Genomic DNA, 25,853 nt, shown 5'->3' with positions numbered 1-25,853 from the left:
TCCACCAGATTGAGATTATCTATGATTATTGGCTAAAAATTTCACATCGGAAAGCAGCCCAAAGCTAATGGAATCTTTATCTTTCCTTTCTGGCTTTGAAGACCGCCTGACGAAAACCTAGGCTCTCTTGCTTATCAAATTTAATCAATTGGATATTTTCCCCCAAAGCATCAATCTCTTCATTTTTTCCCTTCCAGATACTCTAAGGTCAGAATCTAGTAAGAATTTTAAGTTCTGTGAAGTAGATTATATAATTCAGTCAACAAAGCTGGAAACTTCCTTTTTCTTTATGTTTGTCTCTTACCTTTTCATGGAAATAAAGGCAGTAATGTGCGTCCTGGTTAAGACTCAGGGCTCTGGAGCAAACCTGCTTAGGTTTAAACCCTGTCCCCACTCCCTGTGTGACCTGTGCGAGCTGAACAAGCTACAGAAGTTCACCCGTACCCCGGCTTCTTCTCCTGTCACAACCATCGACTACTACCACTCACGGAGTACCAGCCTCATGGGATTGCTGGGAAGCATGTAAAGGGCTTAAAGATAATACCGGATTCACCACAAGACAAGGGGTAGCTATTATTATGATATTGTTGTTTTTTCTGTTGTGGAGACTTTTATTGCTTTGCTACATGAGTACCTGAGAAGTATTTTTAAAGCATTTTATAAAGTAGGAATTCCGGGAAAATAAAAAGGGAAAAAGAAAACAACAAAGACCAAGTGACAAAAATTCATTCATGTGCAAAAGAAAACAAGTGGAGGGATCCCTGGGGGCTCAGTCTATTAAGCGTCTGCCTTCAGCTCAGGTCATGATCCCAGGGTCTTGGGATGGAGCCCCATGTTGGGCTCCCTGCTCAGCGGGGAGTCTGCTTCTTCCTCTGCCTGCTGCTCCCCCTGCTTGTGTTCTATCAAATAAATAAATAAAATCTTAAAAAAAAAAAAAAACCCAGAAAACAAGTAGAATCCCTGATGTGTATTTGTGGGGTGGGGGCGGGCAGTGTTGGAAAAGGAAGGGGGACAACTATGGTAATACGTTTATTATGTAGTTAGGTCCTCCAAACGCTAGACGCAAAAATAAACAACTAGTGAAGATATTTTTAAGTGGTTAGTGGGGTACACGGTAATAATATAATGGACTGTTCAGGACCAAGTCTGCATGACTAATTTTTTATTTTTTAATCCAATTTATCACCAGACAATTACATTTGCCAGATTCTCTACATTTCACAGGATTCCATCCATGATGTTGGAGGCTACGTTAAGAAGATTATTCAAGAGCTGCTGCCACTCTTCAAAGATTTTTCTCTGTGTCAGCCATGCCACCGATGACACTTTGAATTTCATATCCCCGGAAACATGCTTGAAATGTGCAGAAGTTTAACCCTGCCCTTTGATATTTTTGTTTTGCCAGGTACTACTCTGAAGGGAGAGCCCAGCATTTCGAACTGGTTCTTTAACTCTTTCTTGACTTCATGACACAATCTAGACCAGCTTGGATGCAAAGAATCCCTGAACAAGGCCACCCACTGAGCCCTGTGACCCACCTAGTAATTTCCGCCTTTGCCTCCATTATATTATTAGGATGAGTCCTTGAATATCTCTAGCATCAGTACTTTTCTTTTTCTGATTCCCATTTCTTTTAATGGCAAGTAGTCAAATAACAGCGTCGATGCTGGCCAGGAAACCTGATGACTCTGCTGAAACGGAACTCAAAGCCAGAGGACAGCACCACAATACAAGAGCCTGATGGACAGAAGTCTGAGTTCCGCATGCAAAAGGTGGTTTAGATCATCAACTTCTCAGGAATTGGACCTATCAAAGCTCAGGACCACACACAAACATCGATCAAGTCCGGGGAGATCTGTGCCATCCCCTAGCTCGTCAGCCACGTGAGAAGAGGCTTTCGAGGCATCAAGGCTTTGTGGAGTGCAATCCCGAAACACAGCCAAGAGTTTACCAGTAGTGTCGTGGATTTAATGTCATGGTTAGCAACCCTACAGATACTCCCAGACTTGGCTTATGAAAGGGTAACACTATCAAGAGATTGTGGCTCGGACCGTTCTGCAATTAAACTGCCGGTAAAAGTTCCACAAGTGCCTAAGGCAATTCAGTAGAGACAACCAATCCCGGCTTACATTGATTTTGCCCCATCAACTCATTACACTCACCAGAGATTGCAAGAGGCTTAGACACAATGTTCGAAATGTCATCAAATAGTATATTACTTAGCATTAGACGGTGTTTATAACCAACTGGGGAATTCATCTGACTAAACGCACTGTGTATGACTGATTACTAATATTTATGGAGTGCTTATCACGTTTCAGGATCTACACTCCAATGCCTTCCACGCATTATATCCCAATAATCCTCACAACAACCCTATGTGGTAGGTGCGATAATAGTGTCATTTTGCAGGCAAGGAAGCAAAGTAAAAGGAAATTGCCCTAGGTTATTCAGCTAGTCCCTTTAGGGATGGTATTCAAACCAGCGCGAAATGGCTTTGGGGACCACCCTTCCCCACTACGAATCGGGGACAAAAACATCAGAAAGTATCCACACATAACGACACATATTACCTAACTGAGTAAGGGCTGGAACTTGTCCTCTATGAGTTAAGACCACATGACAAATCTACCTGCTACCATTGTAAATTTTTTCCTAAAATGTTCTCACATGATTGTGAGATGATATGATACCTCCTTTTAAAATAATTCCAATGTTTCTGTACACTAGGGGAAAAATTGGAGAGAAAGAGATAGCGCAAACATGTATAAACTTCTGTTTTTTTAAGCCATCCAAACCAAAACCCCACCTCCCTCAAGCTCTTCTAAAAGTACATGTGGAAAAATTATTAGCAAATACATATCATAGTGAGTATATGAATTTTCAGTAGGTGATATTGATGGGGAAATAATCATCGTCTATAATAGACGCTTTGTGTACTTCCTATACTCCAGGCTCCCTTGCAGTCATCTACAATTAGGCCCGTTTCATAAAACCTGGAGCATGGTTTCACTTTTTCTTTTTTTTTTTAATGGTTTCATTTTTTAAAAATGGTTACAGACGTTTACAGTCCCCATAACTCTGATTTAATTTGAATAGCTGGCCATAGTGATGATTTATCTAATTCTAAGTCCTTGATAAGATAAACCCAACCCAATTATACCATTATTCTTGTGAGAAAATAACATTCACAGCACAGCTTCCAGAAATGTACTGCAGTGAGAAGAGGGCACTGTCAATAACATCAGAGTTCAAAGTCATTCCTGAACTCGTTCCCCAAGCTGCACCCGGCCCAGTGGTGTTCTAATAGGTTAAGCAATAAAGAAGCAAACCCATGAGCCCTGCATGCTAACTCAGAGGTTACAGAGCTAATATCATCAGTTCCGGTCTCAACTCGGGGGCTGAAGACTAGCGTTTTTTTCCACCCCTGGCCATGGTGAGTGATTTAAGGCTGGCATTTGGACGGTTCCACTGCGTAACCTGTGGAGGGGGAGTGCTTCCTCCCCTCCAGAAGCTTCTCTCCATGTGGAAGGAACGCGGCTAACTCTGAACACTCCCACCTCTTTCCACTCCACTAGCCAGTCCTACCCTGAATGGCAGTTCTCAAAGTGTGGGCTGGGGAACGCTAGGGGTCCCCAAGATCCTTCCAGGAGATCTGAAAAGGTAAAACCTCTTCTAATACAATAACGCTATTTGTCTTTTCACTCTCAATCTCTCACAAGTATAAAGTGGAGTATTCCTGAGGCCAAGTGAAGTGTGATATCATAACAGAGCAAATGCAGAAGCAGATACAGGAATCCAACTGTCTTCCAGTAAGCCAGACATTAAGGAGATTTACAAAACATATAAGCACAAGGCTAGTCTTCCCACTAACTTCTCTTTTCTGTTTTGGAAAATACAGCTATTTTTCATAATAATTGGTATTTATGTTACATATATAATGGGTTTAATATTTTTAAATGAATTAAATATATAGTTTTCTCAGTTTAATTTCTAATATGCTAAACACCAACAGATATTACCCACATTGCAAAAGCTCACGGGGGCTCTCAGTAATTGTTAAGCGCGTAAGAGGATCCTAAGACTGAGAAGTTTGTGAACGACTGCGCTAGAGAGAAGGATGGGCTGGACTGATCTGAAGGCTGAGTTCAAAAGAACAGTCTGGGCAGCTGGTGCCCAGCTCTGTCTCCTGCTGCTCCCACTGGGTAGTCACAGGCCCGCAGAAAACAAGTGTGGTGATCTCATTTTCCATGCTGGGAGTTCACGGATCCCCTGCAGCATTTGGGGGTTGGGGGAGGGTGTCCAGAACTGCCTGCAACTGAGTGCACATGTCGGTGGAATTCCGGGGTCCCCTATTAGCATCACGTCCTGCAGCCCAGCCTTCATCAGAACCACGTGATACCCTCCTTTCCCAAGTGTTGGCTCTGCTGGCTTCTATTTCACTTGGTTCAGAACTTGGTTCAGGAGGAAAGGTCCTATTTCCTGGGCCTCTTCAGAGACTTGCATTTGGTATATTATCTGGAGATCTCGGCAAATGTTAAAAACAGAATCCAGGGGCGCCTGGGTGGCACAGCGGTTGGGCGTCTGCCTTCAGCTCAGGGCGTGATCCCGGCATTATGGGATCGAGCCCCACGTCAGGCTGGTCCGCTATGAGCCTGCTTCTTCCTCTCCCACTCCCCCTGCTTGTGTTCCCTGTCTCGCTGGCTGTCTCTCTCTCTCTCTGTCTAATAAATAAATAAATAATCTTAAAAAAAAAAAAAAAAACAGAATCCAACACTGGGGGAAGAAAACACTCATGGAAGTACCGGGTCTCTGGGCAGGAGAGAAAGGATGTTTTACTATGACCCTGCATGTTTCTCAACTTGGTGGTTTGCAGCCTTGATTGTGCAGTGTGGCTGGTTTTTATAGTTGGGCAGGTAGCTTTTAACATCGAGAGGCTTTAATTCCTAAACCACAGGGTATTTTGATCTTGATGTGTGACCACAACTTATGGTGGTTATTCCCCAGGGAAGTGGCTGTTTACAGAGGTAGGTAGGGTCTAGCGCAGACAAGGGGGCCTCAGGAAAGGCTGTAGGCCAAGGATCTCGGAAAAGAGGCAGGACACATGGGGTGACCTTAGCCAAAGGACGAACACTTTTGGGTGAGGGCCACCGTAGCTTGGCCCCTTGGCGAAGGCTTGGGGCGGCTCAGAGCTTCTGCAGGTGCCCATGGGCCCCAGGCTGAATATACAGGGACAGCGGAGGCACGGAAAAAGATGGTTCAACAGCTACTGCCTAAAGACTACTGAGCAGAATAATATCGGCCATTTTTAAAAGACCGTGGATTCCCGAGCCTTATCAAGGTTCTCACATGAAATTATGGACAGGTCTGGAGGGCAGCACCGGACTGGCTGCCTCTAATTCTGTTCTGCATTCAGAGGCAAAAGAAGGCACATCTTGGATTCTCTTAATTTGCCCACGGGCTCCAGGATCAGCCTCGAACTAGCTCGTCTGAACTGGTCTTGACAAATGGAGGAGAAATCTTGCCTTGCCGAGGGCCTTTTCGGCTAAAGCAATCCCACAACCAGTGGCAAGAGACTGAAAACACTTGCTCCCAAGACCACGCGTCCCACGACTACCCACCCGACAGAGCCCACGCTAGTGACAACACCAGGCTGGCAGTCTCCAGGGGCTCACAGGGAAAGGTAAAGTAGGAGGTTTCAATGTGCTGGTTGCAAATCGAAACTCATCAGGGAGAGGCTCCCCGTGGGAGGTTATATTCAGCACTCTGCACTTACCTCGGGGGTAGGGGATGCACCCACACATTCTGGGTTCTCCTTGAGAAAGCTGGCATTTGAGATACTGTCCCCTGTGTGCAACGTTCGGAAATATCCGAAGGTGGCAATCCCTGTCCTCTTTGACTTCCATCCTTCAGATTGAATATCTTTAAGTCTTCATTTCCCCTTTGAACTCTGTGTTCAGTTCAAAGGTCATGGATGATAGACAAGAGGCTTAGCCTGATTAGCAACGGGGGAAGGCTAAACTGAAGAAGGCTTTCTCCGCCCACTGTGAGTCTTTCCCTCAGACGTCATGGGCTCTGTATCATGGTCGTTGGGACACTTAGAGACAGGCCGTGGGGTCCTAACTTCGCCTGGGATAATTCTTCTAGGATCGAGATGGGTTTGCCTTCTAACTTTGTAGACTGGGACCTTCATCACCTCTTTTCTGTTGGGAGCCAGGCTGCCTCCACAGTGCAGATACCTGATGCTGCAGATATCATAATGAGGCAGATACAAAGAGCAGGGTCCCCAGGCCGGAGGACTGCGTTGCTAAAGATGGGAGGTAAGGGGTGGGGGAATTAATTCAGAGATCCAACATATTTAACCCACATTCTCCACCCTTGCCTTTGTCAGTAATAAAGGTTGTATTTTGGCTCTGTACCTACTGACGCTTTTGTCTTATTTGTCCAGAACTTAGATGGATAAGAAGCACTATTTATTAGGTCTCTTCAAAGACACCAAAATTACATACAAAGTCTCAATATTACTGAATACTCAAAGGCCAAGGCTCAAAGATTGAAAAGAGGCCAGACTATATAACTTCCTGATACCACCAGCAGGGCCACAAGCCCACCAGGGTGGCTGAACACTGAGGGTGAGAGAGCAGACATCCAAGTCTCTTCAAGTTCTTGGGAGAGCCCAGGTGCTAGGAAGAGAAAGTCACATGTACCTCCAGATTGCTCAGTGACTATGGTGCTGGGCCCAGCCAGCTTGAGGTCAGGAAAAACAGGGCAATTCAGAGAACCCTCAACCACTCATCAGTTACTTGCATCTCTTAAGATCACCACCAAGGGACCATGTGGCCAGTGACAGAAACTGCCTCCTTCCATAGTATCTGATCTTCATGGTGGCTCAGTCTATTAAATTTCCCCATTCATAAGGCCAACGTTGCTCTCTGAAACATAGATCCTTAAAGTCTGGATTCTAAAGTCCAAATCCTACACCGGCTGCAATCTTTCAAAATCTAGAACAGACAAGCTTACTTTGCTCCTACTGCATACACTCTTGCAGACTTCCAAGAAACTGGTTGTGACCAGCAAGGCAAAACCCTGTTCAAGTCCCCACTGGCCACATCCTAGAGGTATGTCTTTGAGTGAATGGGTTAAGCCAGACTTCATTCAGACATTTGTAAAATGGATAGTGATGATAATAGCCCACCTTATCTCAGGGGGCTGATGTAAGATTACACAAGACAATGCAGGTAAAGGGCTTGGCCTGGCCCACAGTAAGCACTCGGCAAATATTAGATTTAATCACGAGTCAGCTTTCAAGAAGGCTCAATCCTTGGCAACATCCCATACAAGCCACAGTTGACAATGTTAGGCAAAAAGAAGAGGCAATAAACAGCAAGGCCAAGCTATAGGCAAATTACAAATTTCATCTGGTCCTCACGGAAGAGACAAAGGCCAAAACACATATCAAAACAAGCTTCAACTCATTAGTAACCAGGAGAGCGCAAATTAAAACCAAAGAGATACTATTACACAGTCCACTACGTTGTTAAAAATATTTAAGTTTGGCTATAACACATACATTAAATTCATGGAAAAACAGAAATACATACATGGTGCTGGTGGACCGATTTAGAAAACATTCTTGTTTTCAACCCAGAAATTCTACTCCTTGGTACATATCCCAGAGCAGCCCAGCTTTCCATCACCTGGGAGCTTGCTAGACATGCAAATTCTCGGGTTCCACCACAGGTTTACGGAACCAGAAGCTCAGAGGGTGCGGCCAGGAATCTCCGTTTAACGGGCTTTCTGGTCATTCTTACATGAGCTCAAGTTTGAGAAATGCAGTCCTGGAGTGTCCCTGACACTTAATGCCCAGGTGGCAAGTACAGCAATGTTCGTAGTAGCAAAATTCTGAAACCACACACACAAACCCATCACAATAAATTGAATAAGTAAATTCTACCATATTCATAGCATGCAATGCCCTAGAGCAGTGAAAATGAACAAATTATAGTTACACAACTCAACTGAATGAATCTTACAGACAGAATGCTAAGCAGAAGAAGCAAATCACAAAAAGTACATTTTATATATATGTGCACATAAATACACACATATGCATGGTACATTTATAAACGCATAATACACACACATTTACATAAACACATCTCTCCTCCCCCATATATATGGGATATATACATAGATGGTAACACTGTGAAGAAAAGCAATGAATAATTAATTAGAAAAATTAAGATAGTGGTTACCTCTGGGGCAAAAAGGGGGAATGGAAACCTTATTCTGGAGACTTCCAAGGTACTGGCAATATTCCATTTCTTAACCTATCTGGTAGTTACACTGACATATTTGTATACTATAATTATTTCTTACACTGCACATATATGCTTTATATACTCCTCCGCAAGAACCACATTTTACAATAAAAAAAAGATTTTTTTAAAGGTTGAACTTCATATATATACAAAATAGAACTGAATGCCAATCCTGCCTTAATTTTTTTTTACCTGCATTCAAATAAACACCAAACCAGAACACAGGCTCTGACATCAGGCTGCTGGCATTTGAATCCTAGTTCCTTCTCTTAACAAAATCACTTTGGGTACCTTGTTCTAAACTATCTGGGCACTGGTGTCCTCATATGTAAAACGAGTATAATCTTTTGTGAATTAAATGAGTTAATACACTTAAAGTACTTAGAACAGTGCCTGGCACATAGTAATTACTCAAAAATGATGTGCTATTATTAGGACAGGATGAAACTGAGTTAAAAGTAACATTTCCTGCATCTAATCGCCAATAAATCATCAGCATCTACAGGAACAATGAATCTTCACTCCGTTTTTGCAGCTTCTGTGCTGAAACCAACCAACATTACCTTCAACCCCCTCCTATTAGGTCCTCATCATGTTGAAACTATTCAGAGGTGAGTAACTTACTCTGGTTCCAGGCTAGTCTCACACACACACACACACACACACACACACACACACACACACGCATCAATATCAGAACATTAAAGAATTAAATCACAGAAGCAAAGAGACAGACCTGGAAGACACCAGAATAGCTTCTGTTCGATTACCTGTAATTCCCAAATCAAATTGCTGGCAAAATAACACTCCATATATATTAACCCCTTTCCCTAATCCTGTCAGCCTAGACAACATCTGTTAGAATTTAAGGAGGAATGTTAAAATATGTGTCCTTCAACTGTGGCTTCCCAGTGGGGTCAAAGGGACACTGGTGGTAGTCCCTTCAGAGTTACAAGATACCTGGCTACAACGCTGAATGTAGAACAAAGCTTTGGACATATAAGAGCTCAAATGTATTCAAATAATTAAATTGTCCCTTGATTGTGTTTGCGTAAAACAGAGGTAATGGCTACGCCCCACAATCTTCAGTTAAAGAGCTTATTATACCTTGTTTACCATATGAAAGCACTTTTCTAAGTGATTTGTATATATATATATATATATGTATATATTAACTCATTTACTTTTCATTACTGCCTTATGATAGACCATCCTAAAAATGTCATGTTGTCCAGGTGCACACAACACGCAAGTGTCAGAACGGGGGCACAAACACAGGTCAACTAGCCCGGAGACCCCAATCTTGACCACTGCCTCACTGCCTCTCTAGGCAACTAAATCAGTACAACTGGAGAGAAAAAAGGACAAGAACCAAAAATCTAAGGAAATGTTAAACGTAATAAAGGGAGCATTTCAGGTCAGAAAACGAGAAGCTTCATTTGACAAACAACAGTCACTCGTGTGTTAGTCTGTGTATTGCGTACAAAATCTTGGTGGGAGAAACTGAGCAAGACTCTCTACCCTCAGACCACATACCAAAAGAAATTTCAGGTAAGTAAATATCGAAATGTGAAAATATAAACAGAAAAATACAATTTGACATAGCATGAGGTCTGAGAAGCCTGTGTTGGGAGGTGCATGGTCTCAATTCGTATATCGGCACAACCACCAGAGTAGTATTCCATAAACACACCGTATGTATGTATGTGTGTGTGTATGTAACTATGTATGTGTATATATATTTAAATTACGTACATATAAATTTAAATTATGAAGAACCAAGACTTAAGAAAATAAGGAATAAGAATCATGACACTATCCATTACAAATGCCAATACTAAAAAAGTAACCTCACTGTTTTCCAAAATGCCTTTATTTTAGGTCATAAAAGGCTATAAGCCATCTGCAGAGAGTCCAGTGTTATCTACATTTAAATATACCAGTATCCCCCTTTTAAACACAGCTCCTTAGAGACAGCCTCAAATAAAGGGAAGGCCATAAACCAAATCATGGATAACTCAGTTTCGTTTACGAAGAAGTTAACTATAAATCGATTTGTAAATTAAATCAATGATTATGATGTTCCCCCCAAATGTTCTTAGTATTTGTCAAACAGAAAAGACAGAACTGTAAATAAAACGTAGTGCCAAAAACACAAACACCGAATGCAAACAATTACTTTTATGGGAGAAAAGCCACGGGTTGGGGTGAAACAGAAGTGAAAAATACATATTATGTATCAATAAGCTAAGCCCGTGGAAAAAGTACAGTCTCTTTAGATACTGCAAAATAAAGTCCACACGTTTAAAAACCTGAAAAAAAAATTAGAGCTGCCCTGAAGCAAACAAATCCTTGAGGGGCTGGAATTTGATTCTTTAGTCCTCATCACCATGCACGGAATCCGCCACCTAGAATCTGGATCTACTAAAAACCATTATAAATGGAGAGGAAAGGCCTCTGGGAAGAAAGATCTTGGGACAAATATGGCACTCTGCATCCTTCATGGCGCCCTCTCAGATCTTTAAAAAAACCTATACAAACACAAAAGAGGGTCAACTGAACCCAAAGATGCACTGAACAGCTGGAAAACTAGCAGTTTATGGGCATTATAACCCCTCCATTTAACCTTTTTTTAAATTAAAATTAAATCTGGGTAAGATCTCCTGGAGAAGTGGGTCACCGGTAAGCTCAGAGAGGGTATTAAGAAGCATCGCTGAAAAGATTAGAATCCGTTAACACCCAAACCCTCTGCTTGAAGACTTCGAATCAAAAAGACATTTGATTCTTTGCCTCCATCCTCCTTCTGATAGAGGCTGTAACTTACTACGGTCTAAACGTTTTTGGCTTTTGGCTAAACACTACTGCCAAATTGAAAGAACTACAGAAGAAAAAATCTGAGTAGGAAAACCCACAAAAGATGTTTCATGGCTTGACAGGCCATAAATATGTAAGCAAATTTTAGCTGCAATGAAATATTCACTCCATTCTTTTTTTTTTTAATCAGTTTTCAACTTCCTTAACTTCCTGGATATTTCTATAACATCCATGAATCTTCTATAATTTCTATTAAAACACATATGACACAAACATATGGACTATTCTAAAATTGAGCGGAAGATGCCAGACACAAAAGGGAATATATGATTTCATAAAGTACTAAGATTCCATAAGAATAAGCAAAAGTAATAGATGTTACTAGAAGTCAAGTAAATACTCAGCACTGGAGGATGGTTAAAATTGGAGGAGGGTACTTACGAGGTGTTGGGGAAACTGATTCAATAACGTGTTCACTTTATGAACATTCAGCAGCTTATCCACTTACATGTGCACTTTCCTGGATGCATTTGATAGTTCCATAAAGTGTGAGTGTCTATGTTGAGGTGTGTGTCAAATCTGAATTTTGAATTCCCTGAAGCACAATTTGGGGAAGCAGGACATGAGAAGCTAATTTTGAACGTGTTACCACCAAATGGACTCCACTGGGAGTGGATGCCAAAGGAGCTGCAAAAGGCTAATATTTTGGCCACACAAAACACATTTTTTCTTTATTTACTGGACCAGAAAGCCATAAAGAATGAACTTCAGACTTCGAACCATTGTGTTAACCAATTAAGACAACAAAAGAAAAAAACATTAAAGTGGTCACAGTCTCTAGTTTATGAAAGATTTATGTTAAGCAGAGGGAGTGGATTATATACCCTTTAAACTTAGTAAAATGAATGGCTTTTTAGTCATTTATTTCAGAGTTCACTTAATAGCTTCCCAATCAACCAAGAGACAATTTATTGGCGATTATAGTCAAGCCAACTGAATCCGCCCAGTTACAATAGGTCAAGTTACAAGCAAAATAGTTCTAGGCTTTCTCCTTGGCAAAACAAATCTGCATCTCTACTCTGTCCCTCCACAAAACATTCGCATGAATCTGCTTTAGTAGTTTCTTTCGGAACGTGGACATATATATTTTAAAAGGCCCCAAATAATTTCATTTGTGGGAGAAAAAGTAACTCAGATGATTCAAACATGGAAAAGGTGGCACTAAACGTATTTCAAAACTTGGTGATCTAGTCTCTTGAATTTATTTTCACAGAAAAGAACGCTGAAAAAACAGTATCAAAAAACGAAAAAGAAACATGCATAGCCTGAGGGCTTCTAGGCTCTTCGGAAGTATTTTAAGTTCTAGGATTCGTGCAAAAAAATTATTTTTGAGCACTTATCAGCATATTATTTGTTGATCGAGACAATTTGAAGAACATTATAAAACTGATTTTGAATCATTTCCCTATGATATTTTCTTCTTTCTCTAAGATAACATACTTTAAAAATGAGTGAAAATCCTAACCAAGCATTACATTTTGGCTTCAGATGCCAAAATAAGTCAAAATATTTAAGGTCAAATTAAGAGAAAATATAACTCAGAAGCTATTTAAAAAAAAAAAATCTTACCAACTCGGTATAGAGGAATTGAAATTCCTCTCTAATGTGATATTCGTTCCTTGAGTACCATTGTATTGAAAGGGTCTCAGTTGACGGAGGGAGAAAACCATGTATCTTGCAGTCAGACTCAATCTACTCTAACAGATACCATTTCACTCTGGATTCTCAGAAAAACTACTCAAACTGAGTTCTACTTTCATCATCTCTAAAATGGGAATTTTATCTCACGAGGTTATCGAAATAATTAACTGGGATAACATATTAGTTTCCTCCACTGAAATTAAAAATATTTTATTGTAATGGTTTAGTACTATCAGACATTAGTTTAAAAAAAAAAGATTCGAAGAAGTGGCAGCAAATATCGGGAAGTTTTAACGGCTTTCTCTGTTGTATGTGCTTTTCTGAGTTACATGAATGACCTACTGACAATTAATAAAAATAAAATAAATTGTGAGCTGTCTTAAAACTGCATATGAGGGAAAAAAACCCTGAAGGGCCAGGCTTACAACCGTTACTGAAAGCGTAATAGAAAAGTTCAATATTTAGGGGCACCTGGCTGGTTCAGTCAGTAGAGTGTGAGACTCCTGACCTTGAGGTCCTGAGTTTGAGCCCTGTGTTGGGTGTAGAGATTACCTAAATAAATAAATAAATACACTTTTTAAAAACTTCAATATTTAATGCAACAGAAGAAACTTGAATAGGCTCAAAATTTATTTTAATAATGACAGAAAAATGGTCATTCACATTTTCATTTCCCGTAATTTCTAGAATAATATTCTAAATTATGCCCCTTCAATTAACTTTTTTTTAATTCCTTTTATTAATTCACTGAAACATTAAATTAAGTAATATCTCAGAATGGGGGGAGGGAATCTGGGTATAAATATTTTCAATTATGATGGTCAAGTAAACAATTGTTTTTAAATTAACACAAAAACCTATATTAAAACTATAATATACATCAGTACACTGTGGTCAAGTAGATTTTTAAGTTAACATAAAAACCAATATGAAAATTCCAATATATAGAAGTATATATTATTACTCCAGCGCTTATTTATTTTTGTTATGCGTAGGTATATTTTATAAAGGAAAATCAAAGAACGGATCATGGATCAAGTACATCTCCAAGCATTTCCCTATATGACTACCATATTGTATTTATAATAGCACTTCCTTTTAAATAGCTCAAGCTGTTTTAAAGGCATTATACGATTAATTTTCCAATGCTACTTGGGAAAAACCCAAGTTAAACAGTTTATTTAATCAAGGCAGGAGACCAGAACGTCTGATTCCTATACTAAATATTCTTCTGCATCTCAAGCTCTAGATAGTAGTAAGGTGTTTAGACTATACTTTAGACCACCAGGAATAGATGAAAAATTAAATATTCGGTCAAAGGAATGTAAGAAATATCACAATGGTTTAACCAACTAACGTAATCTCTCAGGCACAAATAACTCAGCACCGGTAGTCATTTTATGATACAACATGGAAACTAATCTATTATTTAACTACCCATTAACTTAGCCAATCTTCTTTAGACCTACTTGTAGCTCAGCCTGCTATAGGTTGTTCTCAACACAACTCTAGGACGTTCTACTGTTACTTTAGGTCATCTTCATCCTATTTCTACAATGCTTGATTTTCTATTCTTTTGTTATAGCTTCTGTTGTGGTCTTCATCCAAGTTCTTCTCATTCAGAAGCCCTGAAATCCCACTGATCATTCTTGCTCTTTCTGTGAAGCATTTCTAGGTACGTGGCTATGCCATAAACATTGGGTGGTTTAACAGTCATTTTCTTGACCTGGAACTAGAACTAAAATGCTTTTCTCCACACAGTAAGGGATCTCAAATCTGACTGCCTATTACACATACTTCATTAAATCAATTCTTACTAATGACATTCAGAGTTCAACTAATCCAATTCTTTGTAATTATAAACATTTTAATACATATCATTATCTAGGCATATATATTTATATATCATGTGTACATCATGAATACAGACATATCTGTGGAAAAATAACTTGCTAGGTCAATGGGCTATATTTTTAGTGCTGACTAAAAATATCACTCAATTCAAAGGTTCTCATGGAAGCTATCTTCTTTCAAAGAAACATAGAAGAATAAAAGGAATAAAAGGAATAATTTTTATTCCCCTTCCTTTAAGTCTAACCCAAAAAAAATAGTTTACTTTTAGTGGTAAAAACAGAATTGCCAATGAAAAAAAATAATTTTTGAAAGTCAAGCATATAAAAAATATAGATGACTTCTCACCCACCATATATAATAAACTATTGTTAATGACCTTCAAAGTAATATTCTACCACTCTGGGTATGTGGAAATCTTTGCATTTCAGGTTAAAAATTAAAGTCATTCCAAAGCCTTTGAAAAGGAGTCATTTGGGGGATATTTTTAAGCAGCCCCAAGAGTCCTAGAACTGGAAAGTCCCTTAGAGATCAACTAATCCAACCAGGCCCAGTATTTTACTGTTGAGGAAAATGAGGTCATGAGAGTTTCAGGGCATAAACTACATCTGGACTAGATTAGAACCCCAGGCTTCCTGCCCTTGACACTAGCTCTTGCCCTTGACACTATGTAACATCAACTCGTTTGCACAGAATGACACCTTTGGTGCCCAAATCAGCTTGGATTGGAAAAAACACAAAGATGTCAATTAACTATGGATTGACACTTCATGCTAAACTGTGATAAATGTTGCAGGAGACACATGTGTAGAGAGCAATCCTCAACATGCATGTTATATACACATACACAACCCAAGGGCTTGTGCGCTTCTGTTATTACAGGGGAAGCTCAGATAAGGAAGTATCCTGAGTATGAAAGAGAGTAACCAGAAATAAGAACCGAGAAGCATTTACTTATAACCTAAATTCTCCTTTAAGAAACTCTGCTGTAACACAAATCGTAATCTTTTAAATCCAAATATTTTAAAAGGTCCTATTTAGCTCTGGAATTCACCTTCTCCTGCCTAAAGGCATCCCTCTACATAGGCAGAAGATGTGGTTCTAAATAGAACATTTATCTGTATATACCTCTTCCCTGGCATGAATAGGGTTGTTTAATTAAAACGGATCTACATTTAGTTAAATACACAAAGACGTAGCATCTGCTCAAATTAACTGATATAATTAGCTAAAAAATTAAAACAAAAATAAGTTTTTGGTAGAAATAGACAGAAATGTGGGGCATAATGATTTGTTGATACAAATTACATTTCAACTTACAGTTCTTAACCCAACTTGAAAATGCTTAGATTTTTAGGTATACTAATGGCAGATATGAAATACTCAAATGACAAAATCCAAACTCCAAATCTATCATATTTTTTAAATGGTTGATAAAATTCACCACCAGTCTGTGCAGTGCTTAAACTTGATTACATTTTGTATTTGAGCCAAAAGAACAAATTTGAATAATGTTAACTTGGGCAAAACCATAGAGTATACACAAAAACACTACATTTCTTAAATAATATCTAGGATTTTTCTTTAAAAATCACTCTTCTAACTTAAGAATATCCCTTTGAAAACAGAATGGGGATTTGAGTTACTTAGGATTTTTTTAAGGCATTTTAAAGCAAGATTAACTGTTGCTTTAAGTCTTGACATTTCCCGATTAATAACCCTAAAGCTTAATGAGGCACAACAGATTTAAGAATTGAGAATTTTTAATGAAAAGGGAAATTAAGGACAGTTTGGTGTAATACACTGTCACCAAAATAATCTGTTCCAAGAAGACTTAAGTCTCTATATGTAAAAAATATAATCTGAAAAGAATTTCCTCTTAAAATCTCAGTCTGAACTTTTAGAAGAAGGTCAGAGCAGACTTTCCGGAAGGTATGAAAGTCAAAAAGTACAACTGTATGTAAATTCTGAACTTGCCATTGGGGCCTAAAAAATTATATATGTATATAGATCAATAGATAGATATAAATTATCTATCTATATCTCCATATATATATTTTAAATGTACCCATAAAATATTCTAGGATGCACAATTTATTACTTTTCAAATCACACCTAGTATGCTTGCAATGCACCATCTGTGAGTAATGACCACATACCACAAGATAAGAAAAGAGCAAAGATATGCATAACTATGGCCACTAAGTAGAATAAACTGTGAATACTAACTATGTTAATTCTCCTTACTTTTACAATAAGTTGTTACAAAGGCACATGAAAATCAAATAAACACTGAGAATAAATGTTTTATACCTAAAATGATTACTGCATCCTAGATTCCCCACATCTTAAAATAAGGCTTCTTCTTAACATGTTTCATATGTTGAATATTAATCTCTTCAAAGTGTATACACCTAACAGGTGAAAATCACATATGGTTTATGCATCTTTTATCATAATTCCTCACCCAGCATTGAAAGCAGGACCTATGTGATAAGACTAAGAATGCAGAGTATCTATAAATATTAAGGTGATGTCCTTGATGCTTCATAACCAATACAAGTGTATTTAAATTAGAACAAAGGAACTATGCAATTAAAATGTGAACTAGAAAAACAAAGCAGGTTTCTAGTCTAGTAATTACTGGGTAGGTAGTAAAAATAAAATTGATTTCTTTTCCTTTTTTTTTTTTTTTTTGCCTGATGATAAATCCATCGAAGGCCTTGAAAGTCACTTGTATAATTTAAAACGAAAGTTTGTCGTAACTTTGTGATATCCTTTGATCCTTGAAATTTAATGGTTAAATTTGACTTTTTTGTGTTTAGTGCAAAGGAAAATGCTAATGCCATAGGTTAAAATGAGGAAGAACAGAGAAAATCTTAAAGCTGAATATCATAATGTGCAAAATCGACTAGAATTATGTAAGTCTAAATAATAGAACAACTAAACTAATAAAGAATCTCTCAAAGTAAAAAAAAAAGTGTTCAAAGTAAAACAAGGAACACTTCAGTTAACACATAAACTCATAAAGTCCTTTTGGATATTTAATTATTCTTTAACTGGTCTGAAAAAATAAGGTTGCTCTGTATCTACATTAATAACCTATTCATTCTCTTCCTAAAACTCTTGTCTTCTTAGTCTGACCTTAAAAAAAAAAAAAAAAACTAGACTTGAATAGCAGATGACTGCAGAGGGGCCATTTTCACCTTGCAGATAGATCTTTGTTATTCTGGTGTGTAAAGCAGGCCATTAGCACAAAGTCATTTCTAATCTCAGTTGTACAATCCACATGGCGTACTTAACCCTAAAACTCATGTTGCATAAACTGCTCTCCTTTCCCTCCTAATGACCTTGCAAATCATTCAATGTGATTACTTAACTGGCACCCAGGAATTAGGAGATGCCAAATAACTTTATGACAAAGTTATGATTTCCCCTTTCCTGGGGGTTTACAAACGTCAACGTGACATCCGTCTAGAAGAAACTGAGAAAGAACATGGGATGGTAAAGATAAGGGCATTATGTGATATTTATAAATGCTATTTTTAAAAAATTCTTCAAGAAGAAAATGACTTAGAGAATTCACACCTGACTTCAAGGCAGATGACTAAGAGAAAACGAGAATGCTCCAATGGTACAACACTTAGTCCTGCTGTACCAATGACCAACAAACCTCTCCTCCTGTCCTAACTTCACTGCACAGTATTCAATTAGAACTTACTTTCAGATCAAAAAGTTAGTGAACATAATACCATCTACTGCTGGTCTCACACTCTGAAAATTTATGAAAAGTTGTTCGTAAATTAGCAAGACCACTCAATGATGTTCAAAATTAATGCTTTTAAAAATCAGATTTTTTTGATCTATGACATTTTCTTTGTTTAGAAAAGAGAATAGCTGATGTCCATAGGATTCTTAAGTTTATCTTGCCTTCTCCCTAACTTCAAACCACTGAAGTAGCATTTTTTTTTTCCTTCTTCCCCTTCAGCCTAACCTCTTTGGTAAACCCTATTTGAGAAGAAGAAACAATAAATGAAGTGACAAGAGGTGAAAGAATGAGGAGTGCGCACTCCAAGAATAAAGGACGGTTTTATAACAGGAGATACTTTTGTTAGCAAGTGACTGACGGGTCTCCTCCCCTAGTTAGAAGAAATTCCATCCACTTCCCAAAACTGCAGAGGCCGAAAACGGCTAGTCTAATAGTTCTGAAACCCCGGAGTCAGGAGAGCCGAGGGGGGCGGACTCGAGAGTGGGGGAAGGGGGAGAGACCAGCAGGAGACGAAAGAACAAAAGGAGAAACCCAAGAAAGGAGAAAAGACGGGACCGGGCGGCCACGGAGTCAGAGGGAGAGAGAAAGAGAGAGAGAGAGCCGGGGAGCAGGAGAGCACGACCTGGGGGAAGAGAGCGCAGAGCCGGGCAGGGCGCGCCGCTCCACGGCGCACCATGGACAGGGCTTCATCCGCCTCTGCTCACACCCCTCTAGGGGGCGGCGGGAGAAGGCGCTAGAGACCGCGGGCGCCGACCCCGTCCCGCCCCCGGCGCCCGCAGTCCCCCCCACCACCGCCCCGCGCCCCGGCCAGAGCGCGCCAGGCCCTGACCCGTGAAGACCACGGAGGGGGGAGATCCGCACCATCTGTCCCAGCCCAGACCGCCCCCGGCGCAAGGGCACTTCCGAGCCGCGCCCGCACTTTTCAGAGCTGCCACCCGCTGGCCACCCCCAGCTGCAAGGGTGCGCAGGGGGGCCCTCGGGCGGATTTCCCGGGAGACTCTGACCTGCATTCAGGGCGGGCACGCCCCTCTCCTGGAGCCTCTTTGGAACCTCATCTCCTGCGGGGGCCGATTCTGGACCCCCGCCCTGCCCCCGCCCTGCGTGGGGGTCGCCGGTGAGGCGCGCGGCGTCGCTTCCCGGGACCCTGTGGGCGGCCGAGAGGGGCCTCGGAGTATCCTCCGGCCGGACGCCGCGGGAAAGTTGGGCGGTCAGCCGGGCTGGGGACCGGTGGCTCGGAGTGGCAAGGGAGCCTGCGACCTGCCTGAAGCAGGTGCTTCCTGCCCCGGAAAAGCCTCCTAGTACCGATTCCATGAAGAGGCTGTCTGGCGCTCTCCCGAAGGCGTGAAAAGTGCGGAGGCTCCCCGCGAAGGCGTCCCCGAAGACGCAGCAGGAGAGAGACAGCGGACAGAGGGAGAGGAATAATAACCGAGTAACGGAACTTCTCCCCGCTCGCCAGGATAAGGGGCGTGCGGGGCCAACGGCTGGGTGCGGAGGCCCCGGCCCGCATAGACTCTTCGGGGCAAGGGGACGACGAGGTTTTCTTCCAGGTGGGACCGGCACAGAACACAGGGAGGGCAAGAGGACAAGAAGAGAAAGCAACTCTGGGCTGGCGAAAAGACAATAGGACAGTGGAGCCCTCGGGCACCGGGAGGCGCGCGGGTGCCAGGGTGGGGTGGGGTGGAGGCACGTCCCGTAACTAAGACACTAGAGTGAGAATTCCGACTGCAAACTCGCGACCCATCCCTGCAGAAATAAACAAAAAAAATTGGAGCAAAGTGCAAAGCGAGGGGCGAGAAGCATAGAAAACTGCAAAACCTGGGAGCTATCCTGCCTCACCCTTCTGCTGCCTGGAGACACCCCCTACAAGCTCGCCCGGCCCGGAAGGAAGAACAGGAGGGGCCGGCGACCGGTCCCTTCGGGACCCGCCGGGAGCGGCGCGGAAGACCAGCCGGCCCGGCCAGCCCTGCCCCAGCGCCCGGCCCGAGCCTCGTGCCTGCGCAGCTCCCGACCGCGCGGTGCGGCACCTCCCTTCCCGGGTGCGCAGCCTGGCCCCGCAGCGGCGCGGGGAACAAAGGGACCCGGCGCCGCCCGCCCCACCCCGCCCGCGGCCCGGCCCGCGGAGACCGCCGCGTACCTGAAGCAGGGCCGCCAGCAGCGGCAGCAGGGTCCGCGACGCTCCCACTATCCGGCACATGGAGGCGGAGAGGGGCCGAGCGAGGAGCCGGAGGCGGCGGCGGCAGCAGCGGCAGCACCAACAGCGGCGCGGAGAGACGGCTCCAGGCAGTTTCCACCCCCTTCCCTTCCCCTCCCCACCCCACCCCCTTCACCGCTGCTCTCCTCTCCCCGCCAATGGAGAGCGAGCTGATGACAAATAGCGGGCCGCGGAGTCCGCGGGACTCGCACCAGGAGTAATAAAACAGACCGAGAGATCAAGGAGCTGGGGAGGGGGCGGGGGAGAAGGCGGGCGTGCGTGTGAGGGTGTGAGAGAGAGAGAGAGGGAGAAAGAGAAAGAGAGAGTGTGTGTGCGTGCGTGTGTGTAGGCGGCCGCGGTGGCAGCGTAGGCGGCTAGGCTCCGGCCCTAAGCGCAGCGGAAGCCGGGAGGGATGCAGGCGGCGGGGACCTTGGCCGGTGTAGGATGCGGAGGTGGAAGTGGAGCGGCTGGCGCTCCGGAGGAGCTCCGCAGCGCGAGGTTTCGGGCTCGTGGCTTTGGTTCCTCTGGGTCCCCTCTCCAGGGCCGCTCTGCAAGACGAAGATGCCGAGGAGAGCGCCGCGGGGAGGGCGCTCCGGGCCGTGCGCACTGCGCCCACAAAGGGCAGCAGTCTCGCTGCCCGGCGCCTCCGCTGCGTGGGGGCTGAGCGCCGCTTCCCGGAGCCCCTTTCCGGCTCCCCGCAGAGTTGGAGATTGTTCTCCGGCCTCGGCCGCGCGGGGGTGAGGCCAGGGGCCGGCGCAGCCGCTACTGCCTCGGCTCCGTCCCGCGCAGCTGCCGCCGCGGCCGCCCCTGCTGCCTGCGCGCCGGCACCCGCCTGCCGGTCCTTGCCCGGCGCGGCTCACTCGCGCGCGCCGCCCCACCCCCAGTCGCCGCCGCCGCTGCCGCCCGCGCACCCCGCTCGGCCTCCGCGAGCGCGACCGACGCGAGCCGCAGCCGCCGCCGCCACTCTCCCCGCGCTCGCCGCACGCGCTGCCAGGCTGCGCGGCCCTCTCTCCTCTCCTCTCCCCTCCCGCCGCCGCTGCCGCCGCCGCCCTCGCCCCCGCCTCCCTCCTCCGCCAAGCTTCCCCGCCCGCGTCGTGGCCAATCGGAGGCCACCGAGCTGCGGCGGTAGCCGGCCAGATCCGCGGCAGCCGCCCGCCCCCACCCCCCCAAAGCACCCCGTTTTTGCTGCAGCCCGCGGGGGGTCGCCGGAGGGAAGTCTGGGGTGCGCGGAGCACCGCCCCGGCAGGTGGAGGAGCTGCGGGAAATAAAATAACTTGCACGGGAACTTGATGGTTGGCAGGTTCCTCGTTGGACCGCGATGGGGAATCAGAGATTAGGAGACGGAAGAGTGCCTCCTAGGTAGCCTAACACACGCTTCTTTTTCTGTTTTGTCATTCTTTCGAGATAGATTATTTTTCTGGGTAGGGGCAGACACAGCAAACTGGCGAGGCAGGCAGAGCCCCTCCTGGCCATTGTTGTCTGAGGTGCTTGCCTTGAGCCACCTGCGGGCCGGGGAGGGCGGAGGCCACGGTTTCTCTCCAGCGCTCGTACTTCTCCCACCTTTGCGAATGTGCTGGAACAGCCCAAGTTTGTGTGTTCTTGTTTCGTTTTCTTTTGTTCCCTCTGAGAGTTTGAGAGTGCGTGTTATTTTATTTGAAGCCTCCCGTTTTATATTTCTAACTCGTTAGTGGTACTGTTCACAATTTTTAGTAAACAGTTTCAGGGACTTGGACTTCCTCCCCACACCACCTCCAACAACGTCAACAAAGAAAAACAGAAAAGAAAGAGATGGGGTAAACAACCTAAGGCCAGAACTCGGGATGAAAATAGGATTATCTGAAAGATACAATGACTGACACAGAGTTCGCACCAAGTAAAGGAGTTTTGCTTCCTCTCCTTAAGGCATGAACTTGGAATGGTATACAAAAAGTGAGAGACTTTACAAGTTTGGGATACAAGCATTTGTGCAATGGAGGGAGGGGTGAAGAGTAATTGATTTTGGCTACATAATGAATTTTTTCCAGAACCTTATTTATTTATTTATTTTAGGTTTTACAGGTAAATAAAAATACCGGTTTTTATTTAAGCGTTTCCACACTGGAGGTCGTGGAACTTCGTTGCAGTTAATGAACATTATTCTTCTACTTTGGGTAACTGAAGTACTAACATTATTTGAATTTGAGTTTCAGGATACTGATCATTTAAGAACTTGATGATGAATTTCTAAAAATCAAGTACTAATTTCTTTGACAAGAGTGATGCAGCTTTTAATAATGTACTATTGCTGGCTAGGCTTTTAAAAATTTAATATTCATAGGGAGGCTTATTCAATTTTAATTAAAACATAATATTGTAGGCCATTTTTAAAATGAATCTCAAAAAAAATTCCTGGATTTCCTTCTCAAAAGAATAAGGAAGGTCATGTTAATTAAATTTAAGGATGAAAGGCTCGGCTTGTTCTTTCTCTTTTTCTTCTTTGCTAAATATTATTGTCACACGATTGCTTCCTGAGCTTCTTGCAATAGGGTATTGATAAATTGCACTCTCAAGGAGGCATGCATAATAGTAAAACATTCAGTAGCAATATGGAGATATTGTTTATCTTATTACCAAGTGGCATTTATAGATCCCATCTTCATGCCTAAGAATTAAGCTGTGATCCTGGACATGAGACCTTAGTTTATATCCTCCCCACTCCCAGCAGTAGCCATTGATGTTTATTGCCATTCCGATTGATTTAAAGTTAGAACAGATTTCAGCATGAGTAACTCTATTGCTTGTTAGCATTATTTGCTAGAAGCTTTAAACATCATGCCCCTTATAAATTAAACTCGTATTATGACTTCAAAATCTGCTTTGGAATGCCTATCAGCTAACTAATTCTCTGATTCCAATAGTTTTTGATCATACAGATAAGAACTTACAGCATTTTTTTTTTTTAATTTGGTCCAACTTGCATGCCTCTCATTTTTCAGTGGTTGTGAATTGCTTTGGAAACTTGCCTGAGATGAACTTGATCACATGGTCAGCCAAATCTTACTAATCAGCCTTTTATCACAAGAAGGAATAGCCTAGTCTAAAATCATGTTATTGGAGACTTTGTGCATCCATTTGATGTTAATAAAATTAGATCCAGTGTTGACTTTGGCACACAACACAGCCCTGCCTCCTCTGCACCATAGTTGAAATAATCTAATGGGGCCATTCATTCCTATGGGCAAATGGTGACCAAACTCTAAGATTTTCAGCCTCGGATCACAGCATTGTCAGTCAGAAGACCAACTTTCCATCAGCCTTCAGGGCTGGAGGGGGCTTGGCAGTGACCCAGAGAAACAGCCAGGTGGTAGGGGAAGGGGAAGAAGACAAGAAAATAATAAAAATTAGGGTTGGGCTCTTAGACTGAAAATCAGTGTAATCCCTTGATTTCTGGCCTGTGGGCCGCTGCTGATACTACAAGAGGTCTGCAAATAAATATGTGCACCAACCATTGTGGACAGACTGAATAACCGATGTGTCCTGCACACATAGCTAGTTTTCATATGTACATAGATACCATGATGATTTATTTTTAAACATTTATTTCAAAGTAAAATCATAACTTTTTTGTTGTGGTGTATTTTCTTAAACAGGAGATGCTAAACTTAACAAATACATCGTGTATTTGTAAAAAAGCGTCCTCACTTTGTCAACAAATAGTAGTAGTCTATCTGCAGCACCTCCACCTACAACCTCCCTCCCTCCCACCCCATGCAGCTCCAAGACAGGAACCATACTTGCCTTTACCCTGCTAAGCATCCTTCCCAAATATTGAATGAAGACACTCCTCGACTTTTCCTCCTTCTCTCCCAAGCCCCATGGCAAGCTAGGATTGTCCCTTCTCCCTTAGGAAGTGGCCCTCACATTGCAAGTTTCTCCACAATTAGCTTTAGTGTATTAAAGCTGAACTAGCTGGGTTATACCCCTTTTATAGGGTTATGGAATGTTCTAAATCAAAGTTAAGGATGATCTGTGCAACCCCCTTATTTTCCAGGAATACTGAAGCTTAAAGAGGTACACAAGGCTACCCGCTGGCAAGTATGGAACCCCAATGAGATATGGCTTTTCTTACTCCCAGTCCTTTCTAGGCTCTTTACATTAATCTAGAGAGTCCCTTTTAACTTTGGAAAAATCAATGATATGGAATGAGAGGAAGGTTTAACAAAAAAAAGAAAGAAAGAAAGAAAGAAAGAAAGAAAGAAAGAAAGAAAGAGAGAGAGAGAGAAGGAAGAAAAAAGAAACAGAAAGCTTAATGAGGCTGGGGATTTGTCCACTATTTCTCTTAGCTATTTTGTTCTTTGCAATATATGTAACACGGGGCTCATAACTGCTTTTCTCTCTGCAGGTCTCAGTTCTCAAGTGCCATTTTCAGTGTGATCATCTTACCATATTTAGTGTGATTCTGGTGTTTCAAGATTTGTTATCTTTTTTTTTTCAAATTTTATTTATTTATTTATTTATTTATTTATTTATTTATTTATTTATTTATAGAAAGGGAGACTGGGAGGGGGAAAGAGGGAGAAGGAGAGAGATAATCTCAAGCAGCCTCCATGATGAGCGTGGAGCCCAACGCTGGACTTGATCCCAGAACCCTGAGATCATGACCTGAGCTGAAATCAAGAGTAGGACTCCCAACTGACTGAGCCACCCAGGCACCCCCTCAAGATTCCTATCTTTCACACAATCTGGCTGCTGAGTACAAGCCAGCTGTTCATTTGGTACTCAACCAGAGAAGTCATCATCTGTTCCAATACTAGAAGAAAAACTTGGGTTAGAAATATTATTCACCTTTCTTTCTGTCTTTCCTTTTTAAAAAAATGTTTATTTTTATTTTTATTTTTTTAGTATTTGAAAATCCAACTCAATGTTTCCATGGAAAATACAACCACGTAAGTAACTTGAAATACATATGGTCAAGTAAGTGAATAAAGGAGTTATACATTTCCATGATCAGGGAGGTAATTCACAAGCAGCCTTTATATTACAAGGAACACCCCTCCCTCCCCCCTGCAAAACAATCCCTTTCTGGAAGTTAGAATGGTATAATAAACAGAGTATGGATTTGAATTTGGGTGGACCTAGCTCTATGAACTTGGGTGAGTTTCTCAACATTTCTAAGGCTCCTTTTCATTACCTCTGAAATGTGGATAATATATCAATATTCCTTAAG

At 42.5% G+C, this 25,853-nt stretch overlaps 2 protein-coding genes across 2 annotated transcripts in view; one reads left to right on the top strand and one right to left on the bottom strand.

The window, feature by feature from the left end:
* The window catches only part of CDH2 (cadherin 2), a 208,935-nt gene extending 187,840 nt beyond the window's left edge, over positions 1-21,095 (bottom strand). The window contains exon 1 of the mRNA XM_045781875.2: positions 20,591-21,095. Coding sequence (XP_045637831.1) covers positions 20,591-20,650 — 60 coding nt within the window. The 5' untranslated portion in view covers positions 20,651-21,095. The remainder of the gene's footprint in view (positions 1-20,590) is intronic.
* On the top strand, positions 1,683-22,742 carry LOC148108500 (uncharacterized). The gene is given in 8 exon segments (XM_087870010.1): positions 1,683-1,772; positions 1,872-2,072; positions 5,468-5,683; positions 6,218-6,320; positions 18,831-19,261; positions 19,263-19,407; positions 19,410-19,454; positions 19,457-22,742. Coding segments are annotated over 8 exon segments (1,530 nt in total). The 3' UTR covers positions 19,756-22,742.
* Positions 22,743-25,853: the final 3,111 nt, after the last annotated feature.

The sequence above is a fragment of the Ursus americanus genome, chromosome 19 (genome assembly GCF_024610735.1).
Source record: "Ursus americanus isolate L20-20 chromosome 19, mUrsAme1.1.p, whole genome shotgun sequence".
Lineage (NCBI taxonomy): Eukaryota > Metazoa > Chordata > Mammalia > Carnivora > Ursidae > Ursus > Ursus americanus.
Note: the sequence above shows the minus strand (reverse complement) of the source record. Positions and strands in the feature narration are given on the sequence as shown.